This window comes from Nuphar pumila, chromosome 14 (genome assembly GCF_984573655.1).
Source record: "Nuphar pumila chromosome 14, dmNupPumi1.hap1.1, whole genome shotgun sequence".
NCBI lineage: Eukaryota > Viridiplantae > Streptophyta > Magnoliopsida > Nymphaeales > Nymphaeaceae > Nuphar > Nuphar pumila.
The window spans coordinates 75,236,657-75,253,327 of NC_143262.1; the positions used below are offsets into that span (position 1 = coordinate 75,236,657).

Genomic DNA, 16,671 nt, shown 5'->3' on the forward strand with positions numbered 1-16,671 from the left:
AAGAGAAAGCACATGAGAAGTGAGTAGGAAGTGTGAGAGAAAGCACATAAAAAACATGAAAAGAAACGCGAGATAACACAAAAGACGCATGGATAGGGCTGGTAAACGAACCGAGCAACTTGTGGCTTGACTTGGTTCAGCTCGTCTCAAACTCGTTCATGTTCGATTAGTTTGTATGGTGAGCCGAACACGAGCTCATTCGTTATACATAGCCGAGTTGAACGCAAACAAGGGGTGTTCGTCTCGGCTGAACTCATATAAGCTCGTTTAGATAGCTTGTGTAGAATTTATTGCACAATAAATGTCAAAAAGGCATGCTAGCTCAATTTGGTTGTTGGACTTGCTTGCGGGTTGAAAGTTTCATTCCTGTTATGAACCCTTTCAATTTTTTTTTATTTAGGCAAGCCAACTCGTGAAATGAAATGGGGATCTTCGAAACACGAGCTTTGATTAACAAGCGCAAGTGTCAAGAATGACACTAAAGAATAACCCTTAAAAAGGGTATAACTGGAAACAAAATAAAAATAAAAATGTATTCTTTATTGATATGAAAAACCAATTGCTTAAGAAGCATTGGAGTGAAATACAAGAGGGGCTGCACCCCTTTATATACACAGCTGAAAGAGGACTCAATAGAGCTGTTGGGCACAGTCCAACAGCTCTATTTAGAGCTGTTGGAATGTGTCAGTCCAACAGCTCTATTGCTAGTCAAGTCTGGACAGGACTTGACTAGCAACAGTCATTCTAGTTCAAACTGAACTAGATGACATAAAGACAAAAAATAAAAATAAAGGAAAAAAAATACAGAAAAGAAAGAAATTAAAAATGTATTTATATATATATATAATAATATAATATTATTATATATACATATATGTACAGTTTTACATTTTAACACTCCCCCTCAAACTTACGGTACAATGAGCGAAAGTTTGTCTAAGAGAAAGTGAAATCGGGGAGCAGCGAGAGGCTTTGTAAAGAGGTCTGCTAACTGATATTCTGAAGTGACATATGGCAGATCAATTATCCCGTGTAGATATTCCTCTCTGACGTAGTGACAATCCATTTCGATGTGTTTGGTGCGTTCGTGGAATGTTCTGTTACTGGCAATGTAGATCGCACTTTTGTTGTCACAACACATTTGTGAAGCCTTTGTTGCTTCAACTCCCATGTCAGCAAGCAGTCGTCGGAGCCAAACTACTTCCATGGTCGTGGTTGCCATGGCTCTGTATTCAGCTTCGGTGGATGAGAGAGATACCTTCTGCTGCTTTTTACACCTCCACGAGATTAATGATTCCCCTAAAAAGACACAAAAGCCAGTGGTTGAGTGTCTGTTATTGGGATCACCTCCCCAATCAGCATCAGTATATGCAATTAAATCAAGAGAAGAGGAGGAAGATAAGAAAAGTCCTCGTGAAAGAGAGGACTTGATGTATCTGATAATACGCATGACTGCTCCCATATGAACAGAAGTAGGAACATGTTGAAATTGACTTGCTGTATGAACAGCATGTGCTATATCTGGTCTGGTAATGGATAGATAGGAAAGTGCCCCGACAAGCTGTCTGTAAGGAGTAGGGTCTGCAAGAAGTTCTCCATCATCAATCTTCATTTTAACATTAACAACTTCTGGAGTGTCAACTTTCTTATCATCAGTAATACCAGACCTGAAAACAATATCAAAAGCAAATTTAGTCTGAGATAATAAATATCCTCTAGGAGAATAAGCAACTTCAATGCCTAAAAAATATCTCAACAAGCCCAAATCAGTCATTTCAAAATGAGATTTAAGAAGTGTTTTGATTGTTTCAACTCCCTGTTTATCGCTTCCGGTGATGATCATATCATCCACATAGAGAAGAAGCACAATGATCCCTGCATCAGAATTCTTAATAAACAAAGCAGTGTCAGTTAAACAGAATTGAAAACCAATATCAATCATAACACGACTAAACCTATCATACCAAGCTTTTGGTGCTTGTTTAAGTCCATAAAGAGCTTTTTCTAAGCGAAGGACTTTACCCTTAGGAATACTTAGACCAGGAGGGGGTTCCATATATACTTCTTCAACTAGCTTTCCATTTAAAAAAGCATTTTTGACATCCATTTGAAAAATAGACCATTTTTTGATAGAAGCTAAGGCAATTAAGGTTCGGACAGTAGTCATACGAGCCACCGGAGCAAAGGTTTCTTCATAATCAATCCCATATTCTTGGGCATAACCTTTGGCTACTAAACGGGCTTTATATCTTTCAAGAGTACCATCACTCTTGGTTTTAATTTTATAAACCCATCGACATCCTATAGTTTTCTTCCCTGGAGGAAGATCTTGAATATTCCATGTAGAAGCCTTTTCAAGTGCATCTAATTCAACTTTCATGGCTTCTATCCATTTGATATCATTTTTTGCTTGAAAATATGTGGATGGTTCTTCATATGAGTGAATTAATGCAATAACTGCCCTATATGTGGGTGAGAAAGACTCGTATGATACAAACTTTTCTGGAGGCCTCGAGATTCGGGATGATTGTCTAGTTGGAATGTTAGAATATTTCTCAAGTGCACATGGAGTATTAGACTCTTGTCGCCTGGAATATTGAATACTAGTATCTCTATGAACTTCTTCATTTTCAACATTAAGATCAATAATTCTTGGATCATCATCAAAGTTACAATCAAGGTCATATTCATCAGATGTTGATGTTAGATCTAGCAAAAAGGAGTACTCAGTGACGTCTTTTAATTTTCTAAAATCAAAGAAGCTCTCCTTTTCAAGAAAGGAAACATTTCTAGACACATATAGTTTATTATTTTTGAAGTCAAAACATCTATAACCTTTCTGGTTTTCAGCATATCCTAAAAAGGCACAAGGAATCGCACGAGGGGAAAGTTTATCATTTTTGTCAGTAAATATGAAACATTTGCACCCAAATATTCTTAATCTAGAGTAGTCTGGAGAAATGTTCATAAGTTTTTCAATGGGAGTGATATTTTGTAACGAAGAAGATGGCATCCTATTAATGAGATAGGTGGCAGTTAATGCAGCTTCTGCCCAAAAGTCTTTAGGGACTTGATTTGCTATTAATAAAGTTCTAGTGGTTTCTATAATATGGCGATGTTTTCGTTCTGCCAGTCCATTTTGTTGAGGTGTATAAGGACAAGATCTTTGGTGTGTGATGCCATGCAATTTAAGATAATTTTGAAAATCTGTGGATAAAAACTCTCCCCCTGAATCTGTGCGAAAAATAGTAATATCATTTTGAAATTTGTTTTTAACCATATTATGAAAAGTTTGAAAGTATGAAAATACTTCAGACTTATGTTTGAGAAAGTACATCCACGTATGTCGGGAGAAATCATCGACAAAAATAACATAGTAAACAAATCCTCCTTTAGAAATTACTGGTGCAGGACCCCAAACATCCGAGTGTATTAATTCAAGTGGTCTTGAAGAGAAAAAGGTTCTGTTCTGAAATGGTAATCTTTTCATTTTGCCGAGAATACAATCTTTACAATCAAATGATTCAGAGTTACAAAATTTCCCTAGATTTGGAAAATGTTGGATTTTGGCTACATGTGGGTGACCAAGTCTCTTATGCCACAGTTCCAACTCTATTTTTTGAATATTATAACAAAAAGCTTTTTTCGGCATTTCCAAAAAATCCATGTAATAGAGTCCTCCTTCTCTATGGCCTTCCCCAATCAGCTTGCCTGACTGGCGATCCTGTACCCAACAACCATGAGAAGAAAAAGAAATATTACACCCATAATCAGAAATTTGAGATACAGATAAAAGATTTAAATTTAATTTGGGAACATGTCTAATTTCTGGAATAAAAATTTTTTTTGTTTTATAAATTTTTTCAAAATCTCCTATTCCTTCTATTTCAAGAGAAGTCCCATCAGCAGTAAAGACCTTTGACACACTTGTTTTATTTTTAACACATTTGGATAGACTTTGATTATTTGGGGTCATATGAAAAGATGCACCAGAGTCAAGAAGCCAAGAAATTTTACCTAAATCAGAAAAAGATGAGGCTGCTGCGCCGGTTGAAGCTTCAGATGAGGAAGAGGCACCTTTGATGAGAGGCTGAAGGATCTCCATTAGTTGGGCCAGGGAAACTGGTGCATCCTGATCTTTAGGCTCCGATCCAGCAATTGTAGCTCTTTTTTCTCTCAGCTCCTTAAGTTTGGGACATTGTGGCCTGTAGTGTCCCGGTTCATGACAGTGATGACAAATAACTTTCTTCTTATCATAGTCACCATTTTGTCGGTTAAAGTGAGGAGGCCTATATGATCGAACATGATTCCCTGGTCTAGACACGGCTAAAACGGAATCATCTTCAATTTTTAAAGAACCTTTCCGGAGACGATTTTCTTCCATTGTTAACTCTTCAATAGTTTCAACAATAGAAGGAATTTTTCCCCGGTGAAGTAGGGCCGATTTAGTGGTTTCAAATTCCGGCCTTAATCCAGTGATAAACTGGTAAAAATGTTCAACATCGAGTTGTTTCTGACGAAGCTCGATGTCTTCGGCACAATGCCACTTTGGTTCTAAAAGGGAAAGTTCTTCCAAAAGTTCGGACAACCCATTGTAATATTCACGAATAGTTTTGTCTCCTTGTGTCATCATTCGAACTTTTTCTTGGAGGTTGCACACGTGTGCAATATCTTTAAGGGAATACATATTCTTAAGGTATTCCCATGCCTTATCGGCATGATCAAATTTGGCAAGACTTGAGCATTTTTTAATGTCAACGCTATTGATAAGCCATGACATTATCTTCGCATGAGATATTCTCCATTCTTTCCATTTCTTCTCGTATGAGGCAATAGCCTTGATTTTCTCTTCTTCTGATAGAGGGACGTCTTTATCTCCCTCCTTTTTAGTAAGAGATAGTTTAGGTTCTGAATCGGAACCATCCACAATCCCCCATAAGCCTTTTCCCCATATATGGTGCTTCATGATTGAAGCCCATGTTACATAGTTCGTATCGCTTAATTTCATAGGCATGATGGTGACTTTATCATTGTCATCCATCGATTACAAGGAGAGAAAGAATAGGGATAGAAGAGAAACAAGAAGGAAAATGAGAAAGAAAAAAAAAAAAAAAACAATACAACAAAATGTGAAATCTTCTCCAACTTCTCTTCAAGTGGCGAACACTTTTGCAAACGGGCACGGAAACCGAGGCAGCTTTTCCTCAAGATTTAGTACTTCCGCGGCTCTGATACCATGAAATGAAATGGGGATCTTCGAAACACGAGCTTTGATTAACAAGCGCAAGTGTCAAGAATGACACTAAAGAATAACCCTTAAAAAGGGTATAACTGGAAACAAAATAAAAATAAAAATGTATTCTTTATTGATATGAAAAACCAATTGCTTAAGAAGCATTGGAGTGAAATACAAGAGGGGCTGCACCCCTTTATATACACAGCTGAAAGAGGACTCAATAGAGCTGTTGGGCACAGTCCAACAGCTCTATTTAGAGCTGTTGGAATGTGTCAGTCCAACAGCTCTATTGCTAGTCAAGTCTGGACAGGACTTGACTAGCAACAGTCATTCTAGTTCAAACTGAACTAGATGACATAAAGACAAAAAATAAAAATAAAGGAAAAAAAATACAGAAAAGAAAGAAATTAAAAATGTATTTATATATATATATAATAATATAATATTATTATATATACATATATGTACAGTTTTACATTTTAACAACTCGGATTCGGCTCGGGCCTATACGAGCTGAACTTGGATCGGCTCACACAAATCATATGAGCCGAGTCCGAACACTATATGGCTGGAAACGAGCCAAGCCCGAACAATCCCTGTTCGGTTCGTTCAGTTCGTTTACCAGCCCTACGCATGGATGAAGCATATGGAAAGCATAGGAGAAGCATGGGAGAATCGAGATTCCCATCAAGTTTCGAAAGTGAGGAATATCGTGCTTCCGAAGCAAGTTTTTGGGGAGCGCACTTCCCACTTATCTAAGAAGCTTCTTGTAACTCTTGCCTACTCTAGTACTTAGGTTTTGTTTGGGGGGGTTTTCCATTGTTGGTATTTTACATTTGTTTTCATAATATTTAAAAGATTATAATCACGTTCCGATTGCGCATTTTGAAATATTTAAGTTTTTAAACATTTTTTTTCTTATTTTTATGTTTTTATATATTTTTAAGTACTTTTATACTTTTGTGCATCTCTAAGTGACATATCTAAACAAATGTTTGTTTACATGGAGTTGAATGTTCAAAATGTAATTATGTTTCAATTGTTTAGATTCATTCAAAAATGAATTATTATTATTATTATTATTTTAAGTTTTGGTTGTTTAACTTCATAAACTGTATTGAATATGTAATTCTTTTATTATTTTTAAGAACTTGTAGCTTTTTAAAATTTTAGTTTTTTTTTTATCTCGACTAGGCCGACTAGTGTTGCCTAAGCACTGATTGGGCCTTTCAATGGGGCTGGCGCCTAGGTGCCGACTAGCGCATTTGACTACTTAGTGTATTTTAACTGTAACGACCCCAAATTGACCCTCAAAAAATGCGGATTTTTTTTTTTGAAAACAATTGCGGAAAACCTCCCAAGGACCTGCGACTTCGCATTACAAATTTAATATTCCCATTCCATCAACCATTCTAAACATAGAGTCAATTTAAAACTATGAATTGAACTTCATTTATTTAATCAAATAAGTAAAGAGAGTTCAAAAATTCAAAATCAACTCTATTCCATCCTGTGCACATTATAACCCGGGCCACCAAACCATAAACCGCGAGTCCTCCAGCCAGCCAGTCCCTCTCATCACTGAGCCTTAGTGCCTGAAAAACATTTTTAGAAAACGTGGTAAGAACCGAAGTCCTCGTACAAATTCTTCTAAAAATCCAACAGTTCAAGCAAGAATTCAACAATTTCATGCTAAATCAAACATAATTTAGTGATGTATGAAACTAATGTTAAACATTTAAAGATGCATGGATCAATGCAACATGTATGAATAACTTTTTAAGCTAATTATCAGAGTTGCTTTTGCATGCATGTTCCTATTTAATGCACACAAATTTCATTTTCACTTTCTTACCAACCCGCAGATACTTAAAACAGGTAAAATTCTCGAGGTTCAAGCCAGTTCCCAGTTGTAACTTAACACCGAATTTGTATTTTAATTATGGTCTCTTGCCATCTTAATTAGTTAAGAGTTATTTATATAAGAACAATTATGCAAATCATCATGCAATAACAAATTTGGGTCCTTGCCATATTAATTTAACAATGTAATTAATTCAGAAACCAACTTTACAGAAATCATTTTGCAATGCATAAACAATTCCACTAACTCATGAGCAATACATGCTCCTGGCTTCCATGAGTCCATCAATGGTTTACATGCAACCACTATTAAATTTAATAAATAATTCATGATATTGCAAAATTTCAGTGAACATAAATTACATACACACACACATATATATATATATATATATATACACACACACAAACTTATGTTCACGATACACAATATCAATGCATATTCATGGACAATGAATGAATGCGATCTCATCAGATTTATCACATCAGCCAAAAACCCAAAACTTTAAAACCGATCAGTTTCAGCATCTATTTATCTCAGACTTAAATAAATATCCAAAACCGATCAGATTTCACAATTTCAATAGAAATCAGATTTTTATCAGGTTAAATAAAAATGCAGATTATAAGAACTTTAAGAATATCAAATTTTCAAATTGATTTCCTATATGCATTGACTGCTGCACCAATGCACATCCACATCACATAGACGAATGCACATTTGATCAAGCACATATATATGTACATATCGGTATTGCAATCGAAAACTGGATTGTATACCGATCTGTATATATCTATGCACAATATTATGTACATAGAAAGCTTGTTGTCCCGCATATATATATATATATATATATATATATATATATATATATATATATATATATATATATATATATATATATATATATATATATAAATTTGTACAACAATCCGAAACCAGATTGCATAAAGAGCTGTATAGATACATGTGACAACAATATACATGCTATAACGTGCTTGAAGCTGCTGCACATAGGTGAGCAGCAATATGTATACCATAATTGCTGTTGCTATATATATATATATGTATATATATATATATATATATATATATATATATATATATATATATATATATATATATATATATATATATATATATATATATATATATATGCTTGCTGTTTTTGCACATATATGAGCAGCGACATGCTAACAGCATGCTTGCTGTCGCTGCACATATATGAGCAATGATACGCGGACAGCATGTTTGCTGCCGCTGCACAAGTATGAACAGCACAGTGACAGCGTCACTGTCGTGATATATATATATATATATATATATATATATATATATATATATATATATAGCGATATGACAGTTATCAACAAAACATGCTGATTCATTCACATGCCCAGTAAAAACAGCAAAACATATTGGTTTATTCACATGATCAGTATATAAGAAAACATACAATCTCATATGAATTTAAATCTGATCATGCAAAACAATGATAGCAGAAAATTAAATACAAAAACAACTACTGATTCAACTTTCAGGATCGTGGATCTGATTCAAGAAAAAAAAACGCATATCAGGGTAATAAATCTCAGAAACACGCAGCCTTAACAAGAAATCATGTCTATGCTATGGCTAAGAAAATCGATGTCTGGAATTAATGTCATATATATATAATGTAGATACTGTAATGAAAAGAGGCGGAAGCACCAATAGAGCGAAAGGCACTCTTTAAGAGTGACCACAAGTGCCAAGAACACAAGCACTAAAAGTGCACACACAAAACTCTCAAAAGTAGAAAATGACTTAAAGTCATAAGTTGGATATTATTGAAGAAAGGAAAAGAATGGTGAAAACCCAATACATTTACAAGGGGGAGCCTCCTCTATATATAGAGGAGGAGAGCATAAAGGAGGACCATAAAGGAGGCTCCCTTCTAGTCGTTGGAAGCCCCAACGGTCATAAATATGACTGTTGGGGCCCCAACGACTAGATAGGTGGGGCCCCTTATGGTCCTAAAAAGTAGAAACTGAAAAAGTAAAAAGGAAAAAGAAAAAGGGGAAAAAGAAAGAAAAAAGAAAAAAGTAAAAAAAGAAAAGGTACAAGTGGAATTACCAAAACACCCCTATCGGGTTTTTGGTTTATACAAAACAGAAAAAATATATTATGTATATATACATATATACGTATATATACTTATATATATATGAATGTATATATATAAGTATATGTATATATATATATATTTATATATACATAATTTAACAGATACACATACATATGCTGGAAGGGGAAAATCGAGTCAACCAAATATGATTCCGTATTTGTAAAAATTTATAAATCTGTATGAAAATATATAGATTTGATTTCACTTCAAATCCATACTTGATTTAATCCATGCTACTCTTCCTAATCATCGGAATAGAGAGAAGAACCTGTACCTTAATTGAAGATTTGCAAAAATCTTAGAGGAAGGAGACATTGAAGGCTTCTTCTTCTTCCTCTCTCTCTCCCTATTAACGTTTTTTTCTCTTTCCTTTATCTCTCTCTCTCTCTCTAAGTGACGATTTGAGAGAGAGAGAGTCTCTCTCTTATAATAGAGAGGTTTCTAGGGGGGGGGGAGGGGTGACAACCCCTTCTAGATGGGTAGGGGTACAATTCTACCCAAGGTAGAACTCTACCTCTACCTACCTCTTATATGGATTTATCTTATATTTTATTTTTTTATAAATTATCTTGTGGAAGTTTCTACGGCAGGGGGGGGGGGACCCCCTTCTAGATGAGATACAAGTAGGGTAGAGTTTAAAACTCTACCTTATTATTTCTTCTTTAAATACATATTTCACTTTTATGTTCTTAAAGTTTAAATTCATTTTTATTTTAAAAAGGTATGGATGGATTATGGGTCCGGGTTGGACCCATGATCTAAATCTGTATCCATTTCCAATTGGATATCAGCCCATTCATGGACACTAGTCAATATGGATCCTGAACTAGGTCCAGATCCATATTAACATCAATCCAAATATAAACGAAGCGGGTCGAGTCCGATCCAAATCGGAAAAGACCTAAAAATAGAGATGGTCAATTCAGAAAAATGCATTTTTTGAACCAACCGATATCCAAATTCGACAAATCAGATCTCCTACGAGATCTACGTTTTGAAAAAGATCTAACTATGGTCCAAAATCCATTTCGCTTGAAGTTAACCTGAATTTCGCTCGAATTTAAATGTTAAAATAAATAAATTTCACATATTTTACTTACCATATATGGATCTTGTCAATGGGCCCTGGACCATGTCCAGACCCATGTTGATGTCTGTCCATATTTAAATATTTTCCACAATTTTGACATATTAAATATAAATATAATATTTAAATTATATTTTTAGCTTAAAAATATGAGAAAAATTATGAGATATTACATTAACACATGAACACACATGCAGGGGCACTTACAAGACTTACCGCATTTGTACGTGGTACTGTCATAATCTCACTTTTGCTTGGCAATGCTCTTGCTTCCATCTAGTATGATTTCAGACAAGCTTAATTACCACAATGATGTCTACTGTTTGTTGCTCTCGTCTTGATTTCTTTTCGTACAGACTATTATGATTGATTTGGTATTTTTTCTATGACTCCATCACAGTTAAGAAATCAGAAATTCTTTCATGACCACTGTTTAATTGTTGTGTAAATCGTCTATTCTATTGTGCTTCATTGATTAGTGTATCATATATCCTTTTGGTTGCATAGAAGTGCTCACTTATGGTTTTGTCTCTTACACAGGGTGGTATTGATAATGATGAGGATCCTAGAACTGCTGCTATAAGAGAGTTGAGAGAAGAAACAGGTGTTGTTTCTGCTCAAATTCTTGCAGAGGTAATATTTTTTGGTAAATGCTTTTAAATTTTTTGACTTAGGCTATCTCCTCTTTTTACTGCTCTTTCTTCACACACAGAATGATGAGAACAATGGTTATCCTTTTGGAAGTTAAATTATGTGTGTTTTGGGTGCTATACATGAGCCAGCCCAAAGCTGAACTCAGGTTGTTCTAGCTCAGCTTGATTAACTAAAAGTCTTGCTTGGCTCCAAGTTCTAGGTGAGCTTGTGGAGACAAGCTTGAGCTCTGAGCTTGGAATATTATTTATCTAATTTTTGGAACTGTAAAGGAGGAGCAAAGATTGGGCTCAGGCCACCAACCTCTCTTGAAAGTATTGGTGATTAGCCAGAAAGCAGCAACATTTTTCCTGAAAAAGTTCATGAAAATGAATACTTGGCTTCAATTATCTCATATTTTTATTTGAATAATGATTCTTAACCCAGCTGTAAACTTAAAAAAAAAGGTCTTGACAACTGAGTGCTGCTGCAGACAATAAATGAAAGTTTTTCTCCAAAATCAATCTTCTTAGTTTCTAAAACATCTTTAAATTTTATACGGCCAATAACCAAAATAGCCAAAATTGTGATGCTGCTGTTGCAATGTTGTAATATTGTGTGTTTTTCTATAATATTAAATTTTGAAACTTCATAAAATTTGGCTAAGTGTTTTGTAAAGTCGATAGAAATCCTCTATTTTAGGTGGAGTCACCTGAGTCTGGGCTTGGCCCAGGATCCATTGACAAGACCTAAATGAGCCAATTAAGATTTGATAAAACTTTTTATTTTTAACTTTTAAAACCGAGCAAAATTCGGGTTAAATTCAAGTAAAATTTGAAGGAAAAATTCAAGTAATATATCATTAGATGCGTCTTGAAATTCTGAAAACATTGATATTTTGTTTTTTTGAATTCGGGCTACGGTTGACCCAAAAATCATATTTTTTTTAAATTACCCGCCTCGATGTGATCGGTTCTGAATTCTTCTTCATTGCAATTAACTGCTTATACTGATGTAGATTGGGTGGGTGATCACAATGATCGACACTCAACTACTGGTCTTTGTGTGTTTTTAGGCGAATCCTTGATTTCTTAGCGGTGCAAGAAACAACAAAAATTCTTTTTCATCAACTGAAGCTGAGTATAAAGCCATGACTACAACCACTATGAAAGTAATATGGCTAAGAAGACTGCTTCAAGACATGGGTGTTACGATTATGGGGCCATCACAACTATACTGCCACAATAAAAACTCTATTTACATCGCCAGCAACCGAACATTCCATAAATGAACAAAGCATATCGAGATGGATTGCCACTATGTACGAGCGGAATTTCTACACGACACCATTGATCTCCCATATGTATCCTCAGAATATCAGTTGACCGACTTCTTTACCAAATCTCTTGCTGCTCTCTGGTTTCATTTTCTCTTACACAAACTTTCGGTTGTCCAACCGTAAGTTTGAGGGAGAGTGTTAACATTGTAATCTCATACATGAGATGACTATATCACATGTAATCTTATTCTTTAGTTTAACTTCTTAGCCTAGTTAGAATTAGGCTAGTTAGAATAACTTTTATTTTCTGTTTTTATGACATTCAAATAGGCTTATGCCTTTATTGACTTTTCAGTCAATAAAGCATAAAGCATTTATTGGGAGACGTTGGACTCCCAACAACTCCAATTAGAGCCGTTGGGAGCCCAACGACTCCTCTCTTAGCTCTTTTCAGCCCTATAAATATGGGCTTTTACTTTTTGTATTTCATCACTTTTTTGTGTGGGTTTATCCCACTTTAATGAGATATATTTTTTCTCTCTTCATGTGTGCACTCTTTTGAATATTTCGGTTCTTGCGAGTGTGTTGAATGAACCTTTGTGTTAATTGAGAAAGATCTTTTGTGAGCTTCTTTTGAAGTTCCGGTTTGGGATTCTATTTCCTTTCATGCACAACGAGCCGAGCTAGCTCGGTAAAGCTCGTCTCGTCCCATAAATGAGCCGAGCTTGAACTGAGCTCTAAGGCTTGACCGAGCAAATGAGCCGACCTTGATCGGTCTATTGAGCTCGCTAAGGCTCGGTAGACTCGACTTATATCTTATAAAATATAAAATATAGAATATATATTAATTAAAAAATGCTCCCCAGCCTTGATCTCCCACCCTCCCTCGGGCCCCTCACCCTGCCTCAGCTCTCGAGTCGATCCCCTTCTGGGCCTTCCCTCTTTGTCTTTGTCTGAGACTCTTTTAGTTTGACTCTTCTCCCATCTCTCCCCGACTCCCCGTCTGAGACGAAGCTGAGCTCCCGTCTCTCCCTGTCTCCCTATCTCTCCCCGTCTCTGAGCTTCTCTCTCTCTCTCTCTCTCTCTCTCTCTCTCTCTCTTTCCCATCAAACTGAGCTCTCTTTGATTCTGAGGGGGTTTCTTCGCCGGAATCCCTCCCTCTGAAGCAGCGGTCGACCGACAACCACTGACCGAAACACCCCTTTCACTAGTGCCATCGAGGATTGCCACCACCACCCCTTTTGCCAAGGATTACCACCATCACTTCCGCCGATTCAGGTTTGTAACATTTCCTGTACATGTTATCCCTTATTAATCCTCTCTCTCTTTCTTTTTATCTGAGTTTGTACTGAGCCATGGATCAAGCCTGGGCCAACTCGGTTTGTTGTGCTCAGAAGTGTAGAATACTGAGTCACTGACACGGGCTTGGCTCAGGCTTGGCTCGGTTTAGGCTCAGACCGAACTCGAGCCGAGCCTGTACACCGGTTCATGAATCACCATAGGTTTAAACTAGCAGATCTCGGTCCGAACTGAGCTTAACGGACTGAGCTAAGCTCAGCCCGGGCTCGACACGAGCCGAGCCTGAACACCAGTGGTTCAAGCTCGGGCCGAGCCTGAGCACCATGATAAGTGGGCGAGCCGATCTTGAACATGCCAAGCTCGGCTCGTGTGCATCCTTATTAGTCGGTACCTTAATTAAAAAAAATAAAAAAAATATGCAACTGAAATGCTATAATTATTGACAAACATGTATGCAACATAAAATCAATCAACAATAAGCAAAAGATAAAGAAGAAACATGTCAAATATTCCAAAACCTACCCAATCAAAGAACCAAAAATATATTAGAATCAAAGAATCACACACACACACACACATATATATTGCATTTGTATTGCATTGGGAAAACTGTAACGCCCCAAAAATCCAGGACTTGTAACTTTTAGAATAATTTAGAAAGCTTGGAAATCATACAATTATCAGAGTTTAAATAGTACTTCAGCGGAAAATGATATTTTTAAAACAAGTTGATGGACCTTGAGTGCATTACAGCGTAAACTTTCCTTTGCCGAATTCCGTACAACTATTGAAATCATATGGTTTTAAAATGCAATTTCAATAATTAAGAATTTGTTTGTTGAAACCAAGAAGTTTACTAAAGCAGTTTTAGTAACTCAAGGTTTAATAAAAAGAGAAATTTTGAAATACACTTTATACCAAATTTACCAACATGTCCTCAGGAGCGAAACGTCAGGGAAAGAGCTCTATCTTGATCTCATCGCGCCATCGTGCCATCACAGAGTGTATCACCTATACATCATCTGCCCATAAAACGGGTCAGTTTCACTAAAAACTGGTAGGTGCACATACAAGACGATATAGAACATAGTTAAGCAAAATAATTTAATATGTAAAGTAGACAAGCAATTATATAGCAATTTAATTTCAACAGATTCATGGAGCAACTATCATGAGCAAAATGCTAAACTATTACAAGGATTTCACTAGCACAAGTAGGCTAATTATTATAAGCAAAACACTGCATAAGCAATTTAACTAGCAAAATACGATGCTACATCAACTACACACACAATTCCATAAGTATTGAAACCCGTTGCATGCTATAACTTTCATACGTGCATAACTCAACAAATTGTGTGATCGGATTTAAATTATATTTCGATATTAACTGTCCAAGTGGGTACGCACAAGGCACGACTCTAGAAACAACCTAGACTGATCCGGGGGTTTATTGTACTATGTATTTTAAGATAATCCGGATAGCTGACTGAGTCCGCACCTAAGGGGACGGTCAATGACCAAGAGAGAAATCCCCAAAGCAGCATAAACAATGGATGCATCCCGAACATGGAGAGCTACCACCTAGGATAATTATGGTAGTCCCCTTCCCCTAACTTCGATGACTAGGGAAGCCGAGTCTTTTGCTTGTAACTGCCATTAATGGCTTGTCCATCAAAGTTTTTGTACCTTCCCGTCCTCTCTCCTGACAGGAGTCAGTGGTTCGAATGAGTACATCAGGGGTAGTTAATTGAAGACCCATTCTACATACTCTGGTCTTTCGACCCAACTTGAGTATCTTGCCGGTGAAGGCGGAAATCATCACTTATTTAGGTGATCTCAGCATTTTGTTATTTGCACTCATCAAGGTTGCCACAACCTACTCATCCAATCATCGCAACGTAAGAAGGCACACTTGTCAAAAGTATGGTCATACTTGTCTAAAGTACGACTACGATGAAAGGGATATGATTTCACCAAAGAAACCCCAACAGATATTATCTGCAAACGAAGTAACACAACACCATTTGGCAATATAAGTCTTGAATTCATTTCAATAATATTTTTGCATATTTCATGATACAAGGTCGTCTCGGATCTCTCGTCCGATCAACAAGGTACTTAACACGTCGTGCATGACTAAAAGTACGCTACACCAAAAAGGGGGGTGCGTAGGCTTCTCAAAAGGAACACCCAACACACAACTTCATAATGATCAAAAGAATATATAAGTGCTCATTTGGCACGATTCATTCTTAAAAGCCATAATATCACATTGAGTCATTCACACAAGGCACATCACTATCAATCTTGCATCCAAAATTTATCTTAGTATCGACACGATTCGCACGACATGCGACACTAGATTGATAAATGAAGAATGAGTCCTTCAACAAAACCCCACTCATTCATAGGCTCATGCCCCTGATCGGGGTTATTCGAATTGGGTCGCAACTCAAATCGGGGTTATAAAATATTTCTTCCAAGTGTGTGGACCTGGGAGGGCCCAAATGTGACATCGCAATCCGACAGGACTTAAAACTTAACTTTGCAAAAGCTGTGCATTTTGAAGAGCACTGGGTTTGCAGAAGGAAACCCTCTTTAAAAGAACTATAACGCACAAGCGCAACTTCTAGTGTTTTGAAAACAACTGAAATTAGGTTAGGCACAAGACTACATTTATGTAAGTACATATTTACCATGAGTGTGAGCATATGCAGGTTATAACATGACGACAAGCAACTCTCGACTTGCGATGCCGCACATTGAGCGAAAAGCACATAAGTAACACACGAGGTACCAAAACCATACCTTGACCACTTAGATAGGCAAACACATAATGTCATAAGTAATACACGAGACACGAAGTCGTACCTCTCTCAAAGAAAACGTGCAGGCAAAAATATATGCAAGCAAACAAGAGCATAAGTATTGCACGAAGTACAAAACCACATCTCAAACTCATAAGCAACTATGCAAAATAATGATCGAAGAATGAAATTGTACATCGACCTATAGGAACGTACAAGTAAGTATATATGCAAGCAATTAAGGGTATAAGTATTGCAAAAAGTATGAAACCACACCTCAACCACATATGCAAATACGA

The 16,671-nt window shown here is 36.4% G+C and overlaps 1 protein-coding gene across 2 annotated transcripts in view; it reads left to right on the forward strand.

Annotated features, from left to right (window-relative positions):
- Positions 1-16,671, forward strand: part of LOC149816995 (nudix hydrolase 26, chloroplastic-like) — a 62,674-nt gene that overhangs the window by 26,542 nt on the left and 19,461 nt on the right. For both annotated transcript variants that reach the window (XM_089987572.1, XM_089987574.1), the window contains exon 3: positions 10,895-10,987. In XM_089987572.1, the coding sequence (XP_089843698.1) occupies positions 10,895-10,987 (93 nt within the window). The remainder of the gene's footprint in view (positions 1-10,894; positions 10,988-16,671) is intronic.